The 17177-nt window shown below is 38.0% G+C and overlaps 1 protein-coding gene across 1 annotated transcript in view; it reads right to left on the reverse strand.

Moving 5' to 3' along the window:
* The window catches only part of ARMT1 (acidic residue methyltransferase 1), a 46079-nt gene that overhangs the window by 1190 nt on the left and 27712 nt on the right, over nucleotides 1-17177 (reverse strand). The window contains exons 9-14 of the mRNA XM_054280057.1: nucleotides 16008-16193; nucleotides 9321-9638; nucleotides 6523-6723; nucleotides 4581-4754; nucleotides 3561-3803; nucleotides 2773-3009 (exon numbers count right to left, since the gene is read on the reverse strand). Of these exons, the coding sequence (XP_054136032.1) occupies nucleotides 2773-3009; nucleotides 3561-3803; nucleotides 4581-4754; nucleotides 6523-6723; nucleotides 9321-9638; nucleotides 16008-16193 (1359 nt within the window). The remainder of the gene's footprint in view (nucleotides 1-2772; nucleotides 3010-3560; nucleotides 3804-4580; nucleotides 4755-6522; nucleotides 6724-9320; nucleotides 9639-16007; nucleotides 16194-17177) is intronic.

Raw genomic sequence — 17177 nt, forward strand, 5'->3', positions numbered from 1 at the left:
CTCAACTCACAGTATGTATCATTATCAAACTTCAAGGCCTCTTGAACAGACAATAAATTACATAGCCAAAATGACAAATGCCTTAATACTCCTTATCAACACATAAAAGAGGAAAATGTTACTATTTGAGGAAATATGCTTTTCTTGCTCTCTATTTGAATGCCAAGATCCTCATTCCCAAGCAGCAAAGAGACTCAAAATGCCACAAAATCATCAGAACCATTAAGAAACTGGACTCATGTTCTGATGCGGCAACATCCTCACTCCACCAATCCTGCCAAGGGCTAAGGTTAAGGAGAAGATGGACAGTTCTGAAATGTCTCCAACCCCAAGAACACTGTGCAGAATTCTAAAGCAGTTAACTCTGTGAGGAAAAGGGTTTGCAGCTTTCCTGAAAACAAGGTCTCAGTTTCTAAGAATTTGCCAAAGGCAGTTTTTTTTCAAACCCTGAGGAGCTACCATTGATTCAGAAACACAAATATGGAAACCAATACAGAACAGAGTTGAGGTCTGGGGTCCTCAGCACAAGACAGACACGGACCTGTTACAACAGTTCCCAAGGAGAGCTACAGAGATGATCAGAGGGCTGAAGAGCCTCTTCTATGAAGTCAGGCTGAGAGAGCTGGGGCTGTTCAGCCTGGAGAAGGGAAGGCTCCAGGGAGACCTTATAACAGCCTTCCAGGACTTCAAGGGGGCTTATTAAAAAAAAAAAAAAAAAAAAAGAAAAAAAAAAGAAAAGAAAAAATGGGAGAGTAACACTTTACACAAGCATATAGGGATAGGAGAAGGGAGAAGGGTTTTAAACTAAAAGAGGAGAGATTTAGATTAGGAAGAAGTTCTTTACTGGGAGGGTGGTGAGGCACTGGAACAGGTTTGCCCAGGGAACTTGTGGTGTCCCATCCCTGGAAGTGTTCATGGTCAGGCTGAATGGGGTTTTGAAAAATCTGGTCCTGTGGGAGGTGTCCCTGCCCATGGGAGGTGTGTTGGAAGTAGATCATCATTAGGGTCCCTTCCAAGACAACCCATTCCATGATTCTGTGATTTGAGAATTCAGTCCCAACTATCTGTACTACTAAGGCAGTGAGATGTCTTGGATCAAATGTTGGAACAACGTTACAGCAAAACCCCAAAGTTCCCATTTATTATATTATATTCTACACTAGTTCAGGAGGTCATTGATGAAGGGGTCTGGCAGCATGCTAGGCAAACTCCTTTAGCAGAAGCTAAAGCTTTTTTTTTAAAACATCTGGATCACAGACAGGATAAAGAGGCAGCAAACCTGGAATTTGTTTCCATACAGACTTTACATTGAAAGATCCAGGCAGCTCTCTGCAAAGATCCAGCCTTCAAATGAAGGAGAGAAATAAACAGCACTAAAGACTCAAACACAAAGGTTTGCTGCAGACAATAACACTCCTGCTAAATTTTCTTTGCACCTTCCATTCAGTGAGTAAAATTATCAAAAGTAAAAAAAAAAAGGAAATTTATGCAACTTGGAGCATTAACCCAAGATATTGAGGTTTGAGGAAGTTAAAAGCAGATGCTGTATTTTATTTTCAAACTGTAACTACAAGAAAGTAGAAGGGGTCTTATTCCAACAGAAAGAGAACAAAAAGAAAAATCCAAAGCATATTGCAACAATATTCAAGTGTTTTGAAACCCCTTGGATTCAGATGGTAAAAAGTCAACATTTTTATTTGTGCTTTTAGCACAATACTCAATGTATGACTGCATGGAATAATTTACTGCATATAATTAATATATTCTACTCTTTGCCAGAGGCTTTGTTTCCTCATGAGATATATGAAGAAATTAAATCTTCCTTTCAAATTTCTAACCTTTGTTATAAAACAAAACAGCATTAAAGATTTCCAGGGAAAAAAAAAGATTCCTAGGTTGTTGGTCTTCTCTCCATGTAAATTAGAAAAATATTTTCCCAGACTAATTTTCTGAAATAGCATTCTTAAATTTCATCCAGAGTCATTGTTAAGGCCAAGATATGCCATAAAATTTTTAGCTGGGAAATCTAATAAAGTTCTAGGTGTTTCTTGTATTTTCCACCCGTCTTTGAATTTATGGCCTATACACAGTTACACAGTAACACAGGCTCTTTGAATCATTTAGGTTGGAAAGGACCTTTAAGACTATCAAATCCAACTCCTAACCTGCATTGCCAAGTCCATCACTAAACCCTGTCTAGGTGTCTTTTAAATGCCTTTAGGACTGGTGACTCAACCACTCCCTGGGCAGCTTGTTCCAACGCCTGACTACGCTGTCAGTGAATAAATTTTGCCTAATATCCAGTCTAAACTCCCTCCCCTCCCCAGCACACCTTGAAGCTCCTTCCTTTCATCCTATCACTTAGTCTGGCTGAATCTCTTACAACTGGCAAGGAGAAAGTGCAAGAGACCAGTGTGTGAGAAACAAAAGGAAACAGATGAGAAGTTGGTAAGTTCTATACCTAAGATATTTGGGAAAAGACATATCTTAAGAGAGATGCTAGGATTTTACAGCATTTTAATACTTCTGTAAAAGGTGATGTAATATTTTGTGAGGAGCAAACAAAATAATGCCTGCATTTATTATTTTCTCATAAACTTGCAGAAGAGCTTTGCAATCACAACTGTCACTGTGGCTCACAAGTGTGAGCTAAAATTTCCTCATTTGATAACGTCTGGAACACTTTAAAGCACAGTGGATAGCTGCTCCAGATATACCATTTTCCTACACTCTAAGGAACACCTAGCACTTGTCAAATACCTATACACCCACCTGTCTCTCTCTTTTTGCTAGTTCTGCAAGGGTTGTTTTAAGCACCTTCATCTCACTGGTAACTGCTTCTAACATATTTTTGTTCTTTTCTTTATCTTCAGTAGCTTTACGCTCCTTTAAGAGAAGTTCTGATTTGGCAGATCTAAGTTGTTTCTCAGCTTTTTCCTTCATTCTTTCCAATTTGTCTTGAGACTTACTGAGTTCTTCTATTGTTCTGTTCTGCTCCAAAGTTTTGATCTGCAATAAGATAAGGAAGTGTTAAATTTGTCATACTTTTTTATCTAACTTGAGCAAACAATGAAAATATCAGTAGTGATCACAAATAAGTACTTTAGTGTGAGTTTTTTTGGGGTCTTCATTAAATCATCACATGTACATGCGAACTGAAAAGTTATTTAAGGAGACAGGCCTATTTCAACACAATTAACAAAAGAATTTTTCCTTCAAAGACAGTTAATTCTCCACAGGTTTTATGAAGAGAGGTATCTGGGCAGAAAATTAAATCCACAGTGAAGGTTCACTCTCTTCCCTGGAAAAAAGAGTACTAAACAGAGTTGTCAAATATTTTGCAGGTAAAAATAGCCCGAAAATTTACCTTGTGCTTTGCAGATGTTACTCAGCATATCAAGACAAATTGTAAAATACTCAAAATATTTTAGTATTATATTTGGTTTTGCCACCTAGATTTGAGCAGTTCTCCATGCACACATTTATTTTAAATTAAGTCCAGCTGTATCCAACTGGAATAGAAAAATGGATAGAAGTACAAAAGTAATCTTTTAACTCACCTTAAGTTCACTGGTTTCAGACAGCTTGGCTTTGAGATCAGTATTTTCTTCCCTTGCCAGATCAAGCTGCTTCTGTAGCCTCTCTATCATCTTATGTAACTTTCTGACAGTGAGATTGGCCTCATCCCTTTCCACAGCTAAGGCAGCCCTTACTTGCTTCTCTTCTTCCAGCTGGGTTATTTTCTGCCGCAGAAGGTTCATGTGCAGCTCCCTGCTTTCTAGCTTTTCTTTCTGAGCCTTCAACTTGATTTCCAAACACAAGGACATTTGAAAAAATAAATGTGAGAGACTGTGGTACTACATAATGGCAAATTTAATGCAACATGAGGATGCTGCATTTATAACCTGAACTCTTTTTCCTCTCTTGAAAACTCTGTGAAGAAGTATGAACATATATACCCTCACTTGATACTCCTTGTATTACCAATTCATTGTGCTTCTCTATTGTTTTAAACCTCAGCCAGACCCAATTCCCAGCTCTATACCAGTCTGACAAGCCTAAACCCAAAAGATTTTCCTATGTCATAACAGGATGACAGAGACTTGTTTGACCAAATTTGAAGAGACTTGTTCCTGTAGGAACAACTGAATGAAGGAGCTGTTCTTGTTGGAAACATTGTAATTCTTGGTGAAGTACAACCAAGACCCTACTAGTTTCTAGAGAAGTCTGTGTAATGCGCCTCCCTCCTTGGCAGATCCCTTTAGATTTAAATACTACTGGCAGTTGTTTACAGAACTATAAATGCGTATTAAAAAGTAGACAAATATACAGATATAAACACCCATAACTTCATAGTTTTTTCTTAAGAAGTAAAAAGCAGTATCATGTTCAACTGACTGGCAGGTTTAGCTATTTCAATATGCAGTCTTTTTGCACAGTTTGCAGACATTCACTATCTCCTTTTTTATGTCATGGATATCTTTGAAACTCCTTGCACATATACAGTTTGCTGCCTCTAGCAAGCCATTACAGAAACACAGCCATATGTTTATCTTTGAATGGTATGTCTTTTTACATACCTTCCTTCTGAGGCTGTATGCCACAGTCTTGTTCTCAACCACTGCATCTCCTTCCAGTTTCACCAGCTGCTCTACCCGGGCCAGAATCACATCCATGGCCATATCAAATCCAACCTCTGCTGCTAGACTGTCCAGCTTCATCTTCTCATTAAGTTGCTCCAGAAATTTCAGATACTAAGATGTGGGAAAGTGGGCAGAAGAATAACAAAATTTCATTGAAAGTCATGAAGCACAATTTAAAAGCAATCCCCACTATAGTGGCAGCCAACAATATGTACAAGTACACTACAAGAAATAATATACTGAAAGGGTGTAATTGGGCACACTCCTGACACAACTGCAAATTCTCCATATGTCCTTTTCTTAGTCAACACTTTGTCCATAAATCCCTAGATCTACTGTATTTATCTTCTTAGCAAGAAAAATTGGGTTTTGCTTCTCTGCAGCAATGGGTAGGCCCTGCTTCTGGCTCCAGTTCCTGTCTGGAGCTCTGTTGTTTTACACGGCTGTGCATGGGCAGGGAGAAGTCAGAATGGGCAGCTGTGTCCCAAGTAATGCTGCAAGTGCTAGGATTGCCCCATACTGTGAGCTCCCAAACAGGGAACTGGTACCAGTGATGCCATGAATGACATGTGATGTAGTCTGAGGAGATGCAGGAATGTTAACACTGTCAGCCTTCAGCCCATCTTTGGAACAGTAAGGGATAAGTTACTCGTTTACAAATTGCTTTTAAGGTTATTTTAATTGCATCTCCATCTGGTTTACTGATGTGAACACTTACAGATATCAAATAGTATTTAATCCCATTTTTCCTTCTTTCATCCTGCCCTACCAGCTCGTTAAAAACTGCTTTAATCTCTTGCTCCCAATTAGCTTCTCTTGCAAAATCCAAAACCCTTCTCACTACGAACTGCTTCCCTTTGTCTCTTCTTACTTTTGGTGTAAACCACTATCTTTGCACACAACCAACAAAATAAATAAAAAGAAAAAAAAACCAAAACACCAACAAAACAGTTTCACCATTTGTTCATTACCAAGAATACCTTTTTGTTTCATGACATTTCTGATTCAAATAACTAAAAACAGCAGCAGCAGCAGAGAAAAGCACTGCAGTTATTCATTGACAGGAAAAAAATTGCAAAAAAAATCATTGCAGCAAAATGTAGAGAATAATTTAAGAATCTAGGGCCACATGTTATTCACAAAGGAAACAGAGCAGAAGGAACAGCTCCTTTTTCTGGTTTTCTCCCAATGCGATGGATGCCTCATTCAAAAAAGTTATTTTATCATAGTCTAAGACAAAACAAATAGCACAAAACTGTTGATTCCTCTAAGCACTAATCCTGGCCTGGCAACATGCTGCAACTTTGCTTTTCATAGCTGTAGTGTTTGGCTTTCCAGGTACTATGTCACTTTTTGAACTCTTTGGTATGTGAATGAGTTATAGGCTAACAGTGTGTTCATTTATACAATTAGACAAAAAACCCTAGTAGTCATAATTGCCTAATAATATAAAAGAATCAAAGACACAAGACAAGATCTTGAGAGATTGCAGATCATATTATGTTTTAGAGGAAGATATAAAGATGAGAGAAATTTTGAGATCAGAAAATAATTGAAGGACTTCTGATGGGGTATTGACAGGGACTTCTTTTAAGCTGGTAGTTTGGTTTTGGGGTGTTTTTGTTGGTTTTTTTTGCTTGGCAGATTTGGGGTTTTTTGGGGAGGATCAGGTTTTTTGTTTGTTTCATTTCACAGTAAAGAACTCAAAAGCTTAGCTATTTCTTCCAATTGTTGGTCAAAGAAAAGGTATTATTACTCCCTACATCTGATTTTGCTGTTTCACATTACTTGCACTGCTCCAGTAGACCAAAGCAATACAATGAGCTGTGCCTCTGCCTTTAGTGACTTCCATTCAAAAGTAAATAATGTGTGCAACTACTTTTTGTTTCTCAAGCTTCAAACCATCTTGCATCAGGTCTCCATTTAATAATTCCTCTTCCAAGTGCTTCAGTTGATCGTGGAAATTCTCAGAACATTTTTCAGCTTTCCTGCTCCTCTCCAGTGCTTCATGGTACAATCTGGTCTGATTTTCCAAAGCTTTAGTCAATTTAGCTAATTGTGTTTCAAGCTGAGATACCATCTAGGGAGCAAGCAAAACAACAAAGCATATGGGGTTAGGTGGGAAATGCTAGAAGGATATGAAAGATAAATTAAATTATTAAAAATAGGGCAAAATATCTATCTTTAAAATACATGCCTTTAAAAAGTCAAAAAGAAAAATCTGTAACCACCAGCAAAAAATTGTAGAAGTGGAGACAACCCAAAAATGAACAGCAGATACTATAAATAAGATTAATCAAATACAATTACTTTGTATTAAAAAAATCAATACAAAGTAATTCAGACACAAAATTTCCAAAGATGTGGGCACAGCAGCAATGCCTGGTAGTCAGCTATCATTCCTTGCAATAGGCCAAAGAAATCGCTATTCTATTGAGGAGTTGATTAGAAAAAGCATATAAGTTATTTAGAAAATACATGCAGCATGTAGGGGAGAATGTAGATATGGATAATTAAGTCTCAGAGGAGTGTTTCCCAACAGGTAACTGTTAAGCAGTGTTCAAAAGATTGTGCTTTAAAAAATATTAGTAATAATAATTTCTGTAATCTAGCCAGAGCCCAAGGATAAAAGGATAAAATCTCGAAACGAGCAATTAGAACCATTTTGAAAAAATTTCTAATTCTTCACTGTTAGCTTTACAACACCTGCATATAATGTAAGGGATATTAAATTGTAAACTATTTATAAATGAAATACTTTAAAGCATCTGGTTATGCCACTGCCAAATACTGAAAGGCAGTTCTATACACCAAGTTGCTTGTTTCCCTCTGTATTCTTCTTATTGTCATATCATTATTTGGTTACATAGTTAACTATAGTGCATTTGAAACTCAGTGTTCAGACACTAATCTCCAAGCAGCCTCTTAATTTTAAACATCTTGTTGGTTCCTGTTAATAAAATTAACAGTAAGTACACAGAGCTCTCATTAATTTTAATGGCACTGAAAGGTTTCCAACTCAAACTGCAATTAAACACAAACAGTTTGCCCCCAGCTTGCCTAAAACCACTGAGAAATTACTGATGCTTATGCAGTAGACAACACTAAACAATAATAAATCTGCAAGAACCCACAAACATATTTTATGCTATTTTGCATTTCACATCATCCAGCAGGAACAAGAATTTCAGTAACCACAGAGGTGCTACTGCCAGGGAGCCTAGAACACCTTTATCAGGTTGCAGACGGGGTTTTAGAGACTTCAAAGATCCCTAAACATCAGAAAGTGAAGGACTACACCACAGAAGCAGAGCAGAAGCTGTCATTTTATCATCCTGGGGCATCATGATGTAACTTTCATCTTTGGCTTAGGGACAACCCACTAGGTAGGCATTTCCTAAGACAACGTTGCAGCCTTGTTACCCACCCATGCCTAATCCATCATTTTACAAAAGCTGCATTTTTGGTCCTGCAGTTCTGACCTCCACAAATTCTCATTCCTAGGACTAATGCAGATGGATCAGTCAACCTGCAAAATAAAAATCCTACTTTTTGTTTCAATGTGGCTACTCGAGAATTTCAGACTGCAACAATTTTACATGTGACACAAAGCCAGGTCTGAGTGTGGATCTGCAGGAGGGTAGGAACGTCTGCAGAGGGATCTGGGCAGGCTGGATCAATGGGCTGGTGCCAATGTATGAAGTTCAACAAAGCAAAGTGCCAGTTCCAAGTGCCAGGACCTGCCCTTGGGTCACAACATTGCTGCAGGCTGGGCAGAGGGGCTGGGAAGCTGCGTGGTGGAAAAGGATGTGTGGCTGCTGGGGAACAGCTGGCTGAAACTGAGCCAACAATGTGCCCAGATAGGCAAGAAGGCCAATGGCATGGGTTTTTGTTGGGTTTTTTCGGTTTGTTTTTTTTTAAGTACCTCACCAAAATGCAGAGGATATTTTCAAGAACTATTTCCAGCCTTGGACAGAATACAAAACCATTTGCTGCTCACATCAGCAGGAGATGCTAGAACTTCAAAATCTAGCAAGAACATTAAAGTTGTTTTTTCCTGGCATTCTGATTCACTTTCCCCCTGAGCTGTCCCTTCTCCATCTATACATTCAAACACACCTTTGCAAACCACCAGCCCAAAAGCCTCAAGCCAGAGTCTTCCTTTTGCCTTCTTTGGATGCTGAATAATGCTTAGATGTAAGTGTAAAAACACATCTTTATTTTTAGGTGCAGGTTTTGAGGATTGGAGGGAAAGAAGTTGCCTGTGGCAACTCATCAATTACATCTGCTTTGAGAAAGAAGTCGGTTCTTGAAGTCACCATTGTAGCAGCAAATCCATACTTGTTCACAGGTTTTACTAAATCATAGCAACCAAAGAGCCACTTTTCATGTCTGCTGGCACAGAAACCAAATTTCAAGGTTGTAACTGAAAGACCATTCTGAGTCTTTTCTTCCTAACATCGTCTATTATTAATTTAATTTCTGGACTCTTCCTGTTTAGTAAATCATAGATGATTTTCTCCTATTACCTTAAATCAATAGACAGCAAAATTAAAGTTTTCTGTAATTCCAAAACCTAAGCAGAAAGAACCAACACTCTACCAGATGAAAAAAATTAAACAGTACCCAAAGAGAATAAATACACACACTGGGCAAGTGCAGTAGTTGCAGACTTACTATTTCTTTATTCTTCTCTTTGCAATTTATTTCTTGGATCCTCTCCAAAATGGCCTTCTCAGAAGGTTTAACTGTTGCAGATTCCCAGCTGAGCATGGTAGCAATTTCTTCTTTAAAAGCCTCTAAAGAGCTCTGAGCAGTCCTGGCCACTTCTCTGCTACTCTTCAAGCTTGCATCTAACTCACTGGAAGATTTCTTCAGATTGTGCAGCTCCTGCTTTGAGGTGTCCAAAGCTTTCTGGTTAACAGTCAGTTTCTCTTGGAGGTTTCTGATCTCCATCTCTAAACTCTGCCTCTTTATTATAGCACTGTCAAGATCCTAAAGCACGTGAAAAATTAAGCAAGATTTTTAGAATCAGTTATAAACCCTCTCCACAAGACACAAATTGAGGAATAATTCAGGAGCAGGTACTGCAGACAGAGAAACTAGGATCCACATTCCTCATATTTGCTCAACATCAGGGTTTCATAGGGGAACTGCCACTGAAATTGATGAAAACCTTAAATCTGCTGTAATCACACTAAAGATGAACCTCTTATATTGGTTTGCAAAAAGGAATACATAAATAAAATTTTCAGGTGAATGAAACCAAATTTTTTTGGTAAAACTATTGAAATCTTACTTTTCCATCCAGACAATATGGCCTGAAAAACAAGCAGTGAAAAAGATACATCACAAATAAAGCCAAAGTACCACAGCAGAGAGGAAAGGATGGCATAGAATAGAATATTTCAGTTGGAAGGGACCTGCAGGGATGGTCAACTCCAACTGCCTGACAATTCAACCATAGACACAATCCCTGAACACGGTGATAAGAGCTGATCTCTGAGATCAGTTTATCTGACAAAAAGTTTATGTGACAGAAATTCCTGAGATTATTTATTCACAGAAATGAGAAGTGAGGGACCAGACAAACCAAAGCTTGGTTGGGAAGGAATAAAATATAGCCAGTACATATGTATCTATAGCATTTGTACATAAGTATTGACCTAACAGGTCAGAGCAGACAGAAAGAGTTGTGCATCCTGACCCATGACACCAAAATGAATTATGACAGAAAAAATAAAGACAAATAACCATCTAAACATAAAAAAATAAAGTCTCTCCTTTCCTCACAACACCAATATTAAGAGTGCTTACACACACATATACAGGAAAAATATTTGCAGCAAGACCAAATAAAAGTACAGCAAAGACTAGGTCTTCATTTCTCAGGGCATTTATTGATTGGGAAGAACAAATGGGAAAGAATATTATTCCACACATGACACAAAATTACTCCAGAGGATGGAATATTTACAGAGAGGGATTGGATTCTCCGGAGGTCTCAGTGATAAGTAGAGGCTCAGTAAGTGGACTGATATGAGTTAAGGTTGTGCACACTGGACTTAGAGAACTGTTCCTGAGCAGTTATGAATATGGTGATTACTCAAGGGTCTGTGTGTGCTTGCTGTGGAGAATAGCATGTCATTTGTATTAATGGAATACCTGCCAATCAAGCAGTTAAATCTGGGAGCATTTCTGTAGATCAGCAGGGAGGGTGGCCAAAAAGAAAGGAGTTTGCAGGGCACTTTTAGAAAATAAAATATAAAAATATGATACTAAAAACACTAATATTTTTAATAGCAGCAAAAATGCAAACAGGCAAAAACATAAATAATAGCAACCCCTGACATTTAGGAAACTGTTTGCTATTTCACATTTCTGAAGTAATTTTAGAATTGTTTTAGAAACAAATATTGGCCCGATTCCTTGCCAATTTCTCTTTTTTATTCTAGACTTGTCCTATTAATAGAAAATTCCCACCTGTGCTCAGAACTACATTATGGTAATTACAGCAAAGAATAAAGAGTCATTTATTTCAATTACAATTTTCAGCAGTGTGTATTTTTCCTTTCAGGAAGGCAGTGCTAAAATGGTTTGCCAGTACCAGGGAGCTTACCTAATCACCATCTTGTTAAATTGTGAACATCTGAAAACAAACACAGTTTATTAAAATGATCAAAGTCTAAAATAAAGAAGTACAAGCCACCAAACAGTGGCTGGGAAACTGTCTGGCATAAAAGCACCTGGGGGTGCTGGTTGACAGCAGCTGAGCATGACCCAGCAGTGCCCAGGTGGCCAAGAAGGCCGATGGCATCCTGGCCTGGATCAGCAATGGTGTGGCCAGCAGGAGCAGGGCAGGGATTGTCTCCTGTACTCGGCACTGGTGAGGTTGTGCCTTGAGTCCTGTGTTTTCTCTTGGGCCCCTCAGTTCAGGAAGGACATTGAGGTGCTCTGGTGTCCAGAGATGGACAATGGAGCTGGCAAAAGGTCTGGAGCACAAGTCTGTGAGGAGGACCTGGAGGAGCTGGGGGTGTTTGAACTGGAGGAGGCTCAAGGGAGACCCCATCACTCTCTACAGCTGCCTGGAAGGAGGCTGGAGCCACGTGGGGGCCAATCTCTTCTCCCACTTAAGAAACATAGGAAATGGCCCTGAATTGTGGCCAGGGGAGGTTTAGATTGGATATTAGGAAAATATTCTTCATCAAAAGGGTTATGAAGCACTGGAACAGGCTGCCCAGGGAAGTAAGTGGTGGAGTCACCAGCCCTGGAGACATACTTGGGGATATAGAGGACATTAGGATACAGGATACTGTGTACAGGATACTTAGGGACATGGTTTAGTGGCAGGTTTGGCAGTGCTGGGTTAACAGTTGCACTCCACAAGCTTACAGGTCCTTTCCAACCTAAATAATTCCATGATTCTATTAATACTGACACCCCAATCAGCAGCATGCTCTCAACAGACTAAATTCAACTATGTATACATATACAAAAAAGAGTCCAGATTACATTAACAGTAATAATAAGGTATTAAAAGAATGCAGGTATTTTCCAGATCAATTCTTACACCAGCTGCACCTCCAGTTACTACAGTTGTACCATTAGGATTGCAAACTAGTTTGCTCTTATCTCCTGTCTTCTCAAGTGATTCAATTTGGAAATATCTGTGATGCCTGCTGAAACCTGCCTCTAATATTTTCTCAATGGCATCTTATAAACAAAAACAAAAACAAAAAATATCCAGGTTCTGAGAAACTCATTCCTGTATTTATCTGTTGGGACAAGAAAAACCTAAAATCATTTGGCTGTCTCTCCTACAATCTAAGTATTTGGGTATATTCAAAATGTAGCCATGATTCTCAACTTCAATCAAAGTCCTTAAATAAGGTTTTCATATTTTAATTAACTCTTTTCATAAAATAGATTTATTTTAATATGTTTATATTGATTAGAAACTACTTAGATCTATTTTGTTAATTAACATAACAATATAAGCCAATATTGAATACTGAAGAGTATTTTCTTGGTTAATTTTGCATCAGTAGTACATGCAGATACATTTGTATTAATTAAAATTGCTTGCATACATTTCAAGTATGTTCTTTAATGGTTTTGCACAGTGCACATCTTTGCAAAACAAATGTTTAAAATAACACTTCAGAGGGAAATCACAAATATTTCCAGGTTGAACCATCAGCAAAGATGTAAAACAGAACAACAAAGTTTACTAGTTCTTGTGGTTCATCTGTGGCAATGCTGTATTTAAATTAATCTGGAAGAATATATGCATCCTCTTCTATATCTTAGGTAAATAGCATAGAGGAATTTATTAAATATTAAAAAGAAATTTGCTCACAGCAAGTAAGACATTTTAGAGGACCTATAGACACTATCAAAGAATGTTATAACTCTCTAATTATGATTAGCATAATCAGTGATCACTCTCTGGAAATACAGAAAGAAAGCTTGGGTATTCTGATCCTCAATCTAGAAATCTGGACAGGATTTAAAAGTTGTTTTTCATCAAATGCAAATTTGATATCCAATGTAGCCATAATAAAGGTATGCACAATATTTACAGATTTCCAGAAGCAAAATCTTGCAATATTCTATCAGAAGCATGAGAAATTCAGAAAGAAATAGAAGAATATATTCAGAAATAAATAAAAATAATGGATTAGGAAAAAAACAGCTTCTTGAATTGTTTTTTTTTTACTTCTATTAGCTTCAGGAATTATTGACTTTTACTCTTTGCTGCTTGATATTGTCATGCATGGAGACTGAGAGGGGAACAGATAAAATAATTGTTCACTTGTTAATGTTCCTCAAATGAAGCCCAGCTAACTGCAACAAATAATCAAGTATTACACATGCTAAAGAATACTTTAAATATATTAACCTCCAAATGTAATTAACTGGATTTCATTTTATTCTGTAAGAATTTTTGAATACAGGCAGCTACTTCCTCCTGGGGCATTAAAAAAAAAAAAAAAAGCACCTGATCAAGAGAAGGAATTCATAGAATTCCTAAGGAATCGGAGTGGAGAACTACCTGGCAATTAAAACAGGCAATTATTCAGAGGGGTGGCAGGGAACAGTATGGTGACCAGATCTTGGTGGAGATGACTGACAGAACAGTGTGATGCTCTCTATACACTTAGGAAGAATTTAAGAGAAAACTGGGGGAAATACTGAAGATGGCCAAAATGTTTGACACTGAGAGCTGCTGGTACACGCAAGCAAGAGTCTCTTGTACTCAGCCTTTGCTGGGTAAATGCAGCTACAGGCAATTCCATTAATTAAGTCCAAAACCAGCCCAGAAACACACAGCCAAGTATGAGTCTTCTGGCACAGGAGCAGTATGGATTTCTGCTTCTCACCTTGACAGGGGAACAAGTCACAGCACATGCAGCTCCGTCCATGTGCTTAAACTGCGCAGAATGAGGTACACGGTGAAGTCAGACTGGCTTATGGCACTGGTGCCCCTCCTGTAACCAATCCTCACACCCATCAAGGGAACAGGGGATCCCACACTTCACATGAGAGGACTTAAAGCATTTTTTGTTCTTTCCTTTCTTTTTCAATACTGACCTTCTTCAAACGATTTTGCGAACACAAAACCTTCTCAACAGATTTACTCAGTGTCTGCAAATCTGTGTTGCTAAACTGAAATTGCACTGGAGGAATCTGCAGCCTCTATGCAGATGGGGCTTTTCAAAGGCAATGCTTTTGAAAGGCAATGCTAATAATTTAGAAAGATATTTCTGTAAAATTGGTTAAATAAATTATGTATTTGGCACATGCAAAATAACGATAGGAAAATATTTTTCAGAAAACAGCTCAACTTGGTAAATGTTTTGGGAGTCGGAGTAAACTTGAAAAACAAGCCACAAATGGAGCCCTGATCTTGATTTAAAACATCTCCTGATTCTGGTTTACTGAGAAAACTGCACTCTGTTCTTCCTCACACACCTGTGTTTGAAGTGAAGCATGAAAACAAAATGTTCGCAAAAAGGACCTATTTAAGTTTTTGGTGCAGGCTCTCTCTCTGTTCCATTGAGTCTTAGAAAATTGTACACAGCTTGGTAAGAACTATTTTCAGCAGTAATAAAAATTTATTACCCTTGTGGTACTTACATTTATCTTCTGCACAAATTCTTTCTTTTCCAGAGAAGGCTGCCAGCTATTTCTCATCTCCTAAGTATTTTGTTAACAACCAGATCAGAACACTATATCCTTCAAAGTGTATGGTGGGTGTCTCTTCTTCAGGAAAAGAGGAATGCCAGGGGTGGGGAAAATGCTGTACTACTTTGGAAAACTCACTTGCACGAGGTTATCTTTATGTTAAAAATTCCTACAAACTCAATCACACACAGCTCAGCTACGCATTTGGCAGTCTGAGTTTCTTATTTTCTCACATTCTGGCCATCAGCTTTAACTGCACTGTTTCACTTGCAGGAAATCTTCATTCCGGCTTCACTAAACTGCTTCCTTTCCATAGACATCACCCAAAGTGCAGAGCAATAAGGAAAATTGCTACAGAAATGCACTTTGTTCATCCATCCTTTGAAATATATGAACTCTTAATGGGGAGTGCTCCTGGAGCAATTCAATCCTTAAATCACATCCTTTTCCTTCACAAATCACAGCTAGGTGAATTTGGAATACCTGACCTACAACTTAACTTACATTTCCCATCTGACCACCCTTCCTGCTGCACAGATTTCCTCTAAGGCTCCCCAACAGTGAAACTTCTTGCCTTCCTGCAAGAGCCATTCTATTGCTACAGCTTTTGGGCTGTGAGTCAATGGTTATGAAATACAAATTTATAATGCAGTGAAAAGATAATCTAGGGTGTATGGAAGCCAAGACACTTAACCTGCCAGTGCTTTAAGAGAAAGAATAGTGTCCAATCAATTCCTTTAAATTTCTCATTAGAATTTTTGTAAAATTGAGTAAAAAAATTCTCAGAGGACTTGCAGTATGAAATAAATATTATTTTAAAAAGCATTTTTCACCACTTCATACTTGTGCCTGAGATATTAAAAATATACACATTAATTTATTCACATGTTTGTGCAAGCACAAAGGTTACAACACTAAGAAGACAGCAAAACCAGAAACTTGCAAAGAGCATTGAAAGCCATCAAATCTACCTCAGATCTATTTTACAAAAATGTCATTGTTTAATCTTCATATCTCACTTTCAAAAAGTTGAAAATAACCTTAGAAAAATGTCCTTTTTAGGAAAGACTCTAATCAACATAATTTTTTCTCATGCAATTCCTATTGAAAATTAATTTGAAATTTCAAGAAAACATTTGAAAACCAGACAAGCATACACGCCATGGAATTATGTACCTTACTAAGTTTTTCCATGTCTTGGTAGTATCCTGCTGCCTTTTTCTGCTCCTTGGCCACTTCTGAAACCAGTCTCATGATAGTTTCTCTGTTAGCTTTAGACTCCATCTCATGGACATTCACAGCTTCCTGAAGAGCAGCAACCTGGTCTTTTAGTGTCACATTTTCTTTACATATTTCAGACACCTTGAGAAATAAATCAAATATTAGTAGCATCTTAAAAGCTATTAAAAATTAAAAATATTCATCCCAGTTATACCTGCTCCTAATCGTGCCAAAAACGACTCAATGTTTCTGGTGACCCCTAGGTTGGACTTATAATTGCACTCTACTGCTCCTTTAGAAAAAGAGTAGAAAGACAGTTAAAATCATAGAATTATATTCTCACTATAAACCCCCACCTTAGCTAAATGTGATTGAGATTTGCTCCCACACAGAGTTTATGATGCATTAAACAGGTGGAGAGCTACTGCTGCTGCGTATCCGTGCTTGACACGAGGCAGGTCAGAAAACAGACCTGGCAGCTCCTTCATGGGAAAAGCAAACCATTCCAGCCTGGCTTTTTCAGATGTGTGCCTTTCATTTGGAACAAGAAAGCTGCAATTCATGCTCAAAACTTTTTAGTTTTAGTTAGAGGTCGGAGTTAGTAACAGATATTTCATAAGCACATTCAAGGACAGGGCCAAATACCTGATGTGCTGACATTATGAGCAGCCAACACCTTGGAAAAAGGAGTCCTTTCCAGGAGGATTCCAGGGCTGTTCTGGTACACTATGCTATTTCCAGTCAGTGGAATAGAAACATGTGGGCACTTCAAAGAGTGAGCAAAAAATGTACCCTGATTCCTGCTGGCAAGACATTTGTTAAGACTAAAACAGATCAATTCTGTCTTAAATAAAACCATAATGTGAAAAAGAAGCTAAATAGATGTGCCAAGACCCCAGGAAAACTAGTTGCTAAGGTTTCCTAAGGCACAGCTTTCAGCACAAATTAGATTTCCCAACTAGATTTATTACTACTTTGTTAAAAGACATGAAAATATGTTTTTTAAAGCTCTAATGATTAATTATTAATTATTAAAGCATGCAAGAGTGCATCTTGCGTGGCAACATTTTTACAGCATCTATTAAAATTTGAATGTGCTTGTAATATTATGAGGGCGTACACTCA

The sequence above is a fragment of the Melozone crissalis genome, unplaced genomic scaffold (assembly GCF_028551555.1).
Source record: "Melozone crissalis strain CALT ecotype California unplaced genomic scaffold, PUWL_Pcris_2 ptg000027l_1, whole genome shotgun sequence".
Taxonomy (NCBI): Eukaryota; Metazoa; Chordata; class Aves; order Passeriformes; family Passerellidae; genus Melozone; species Melozone crissalis.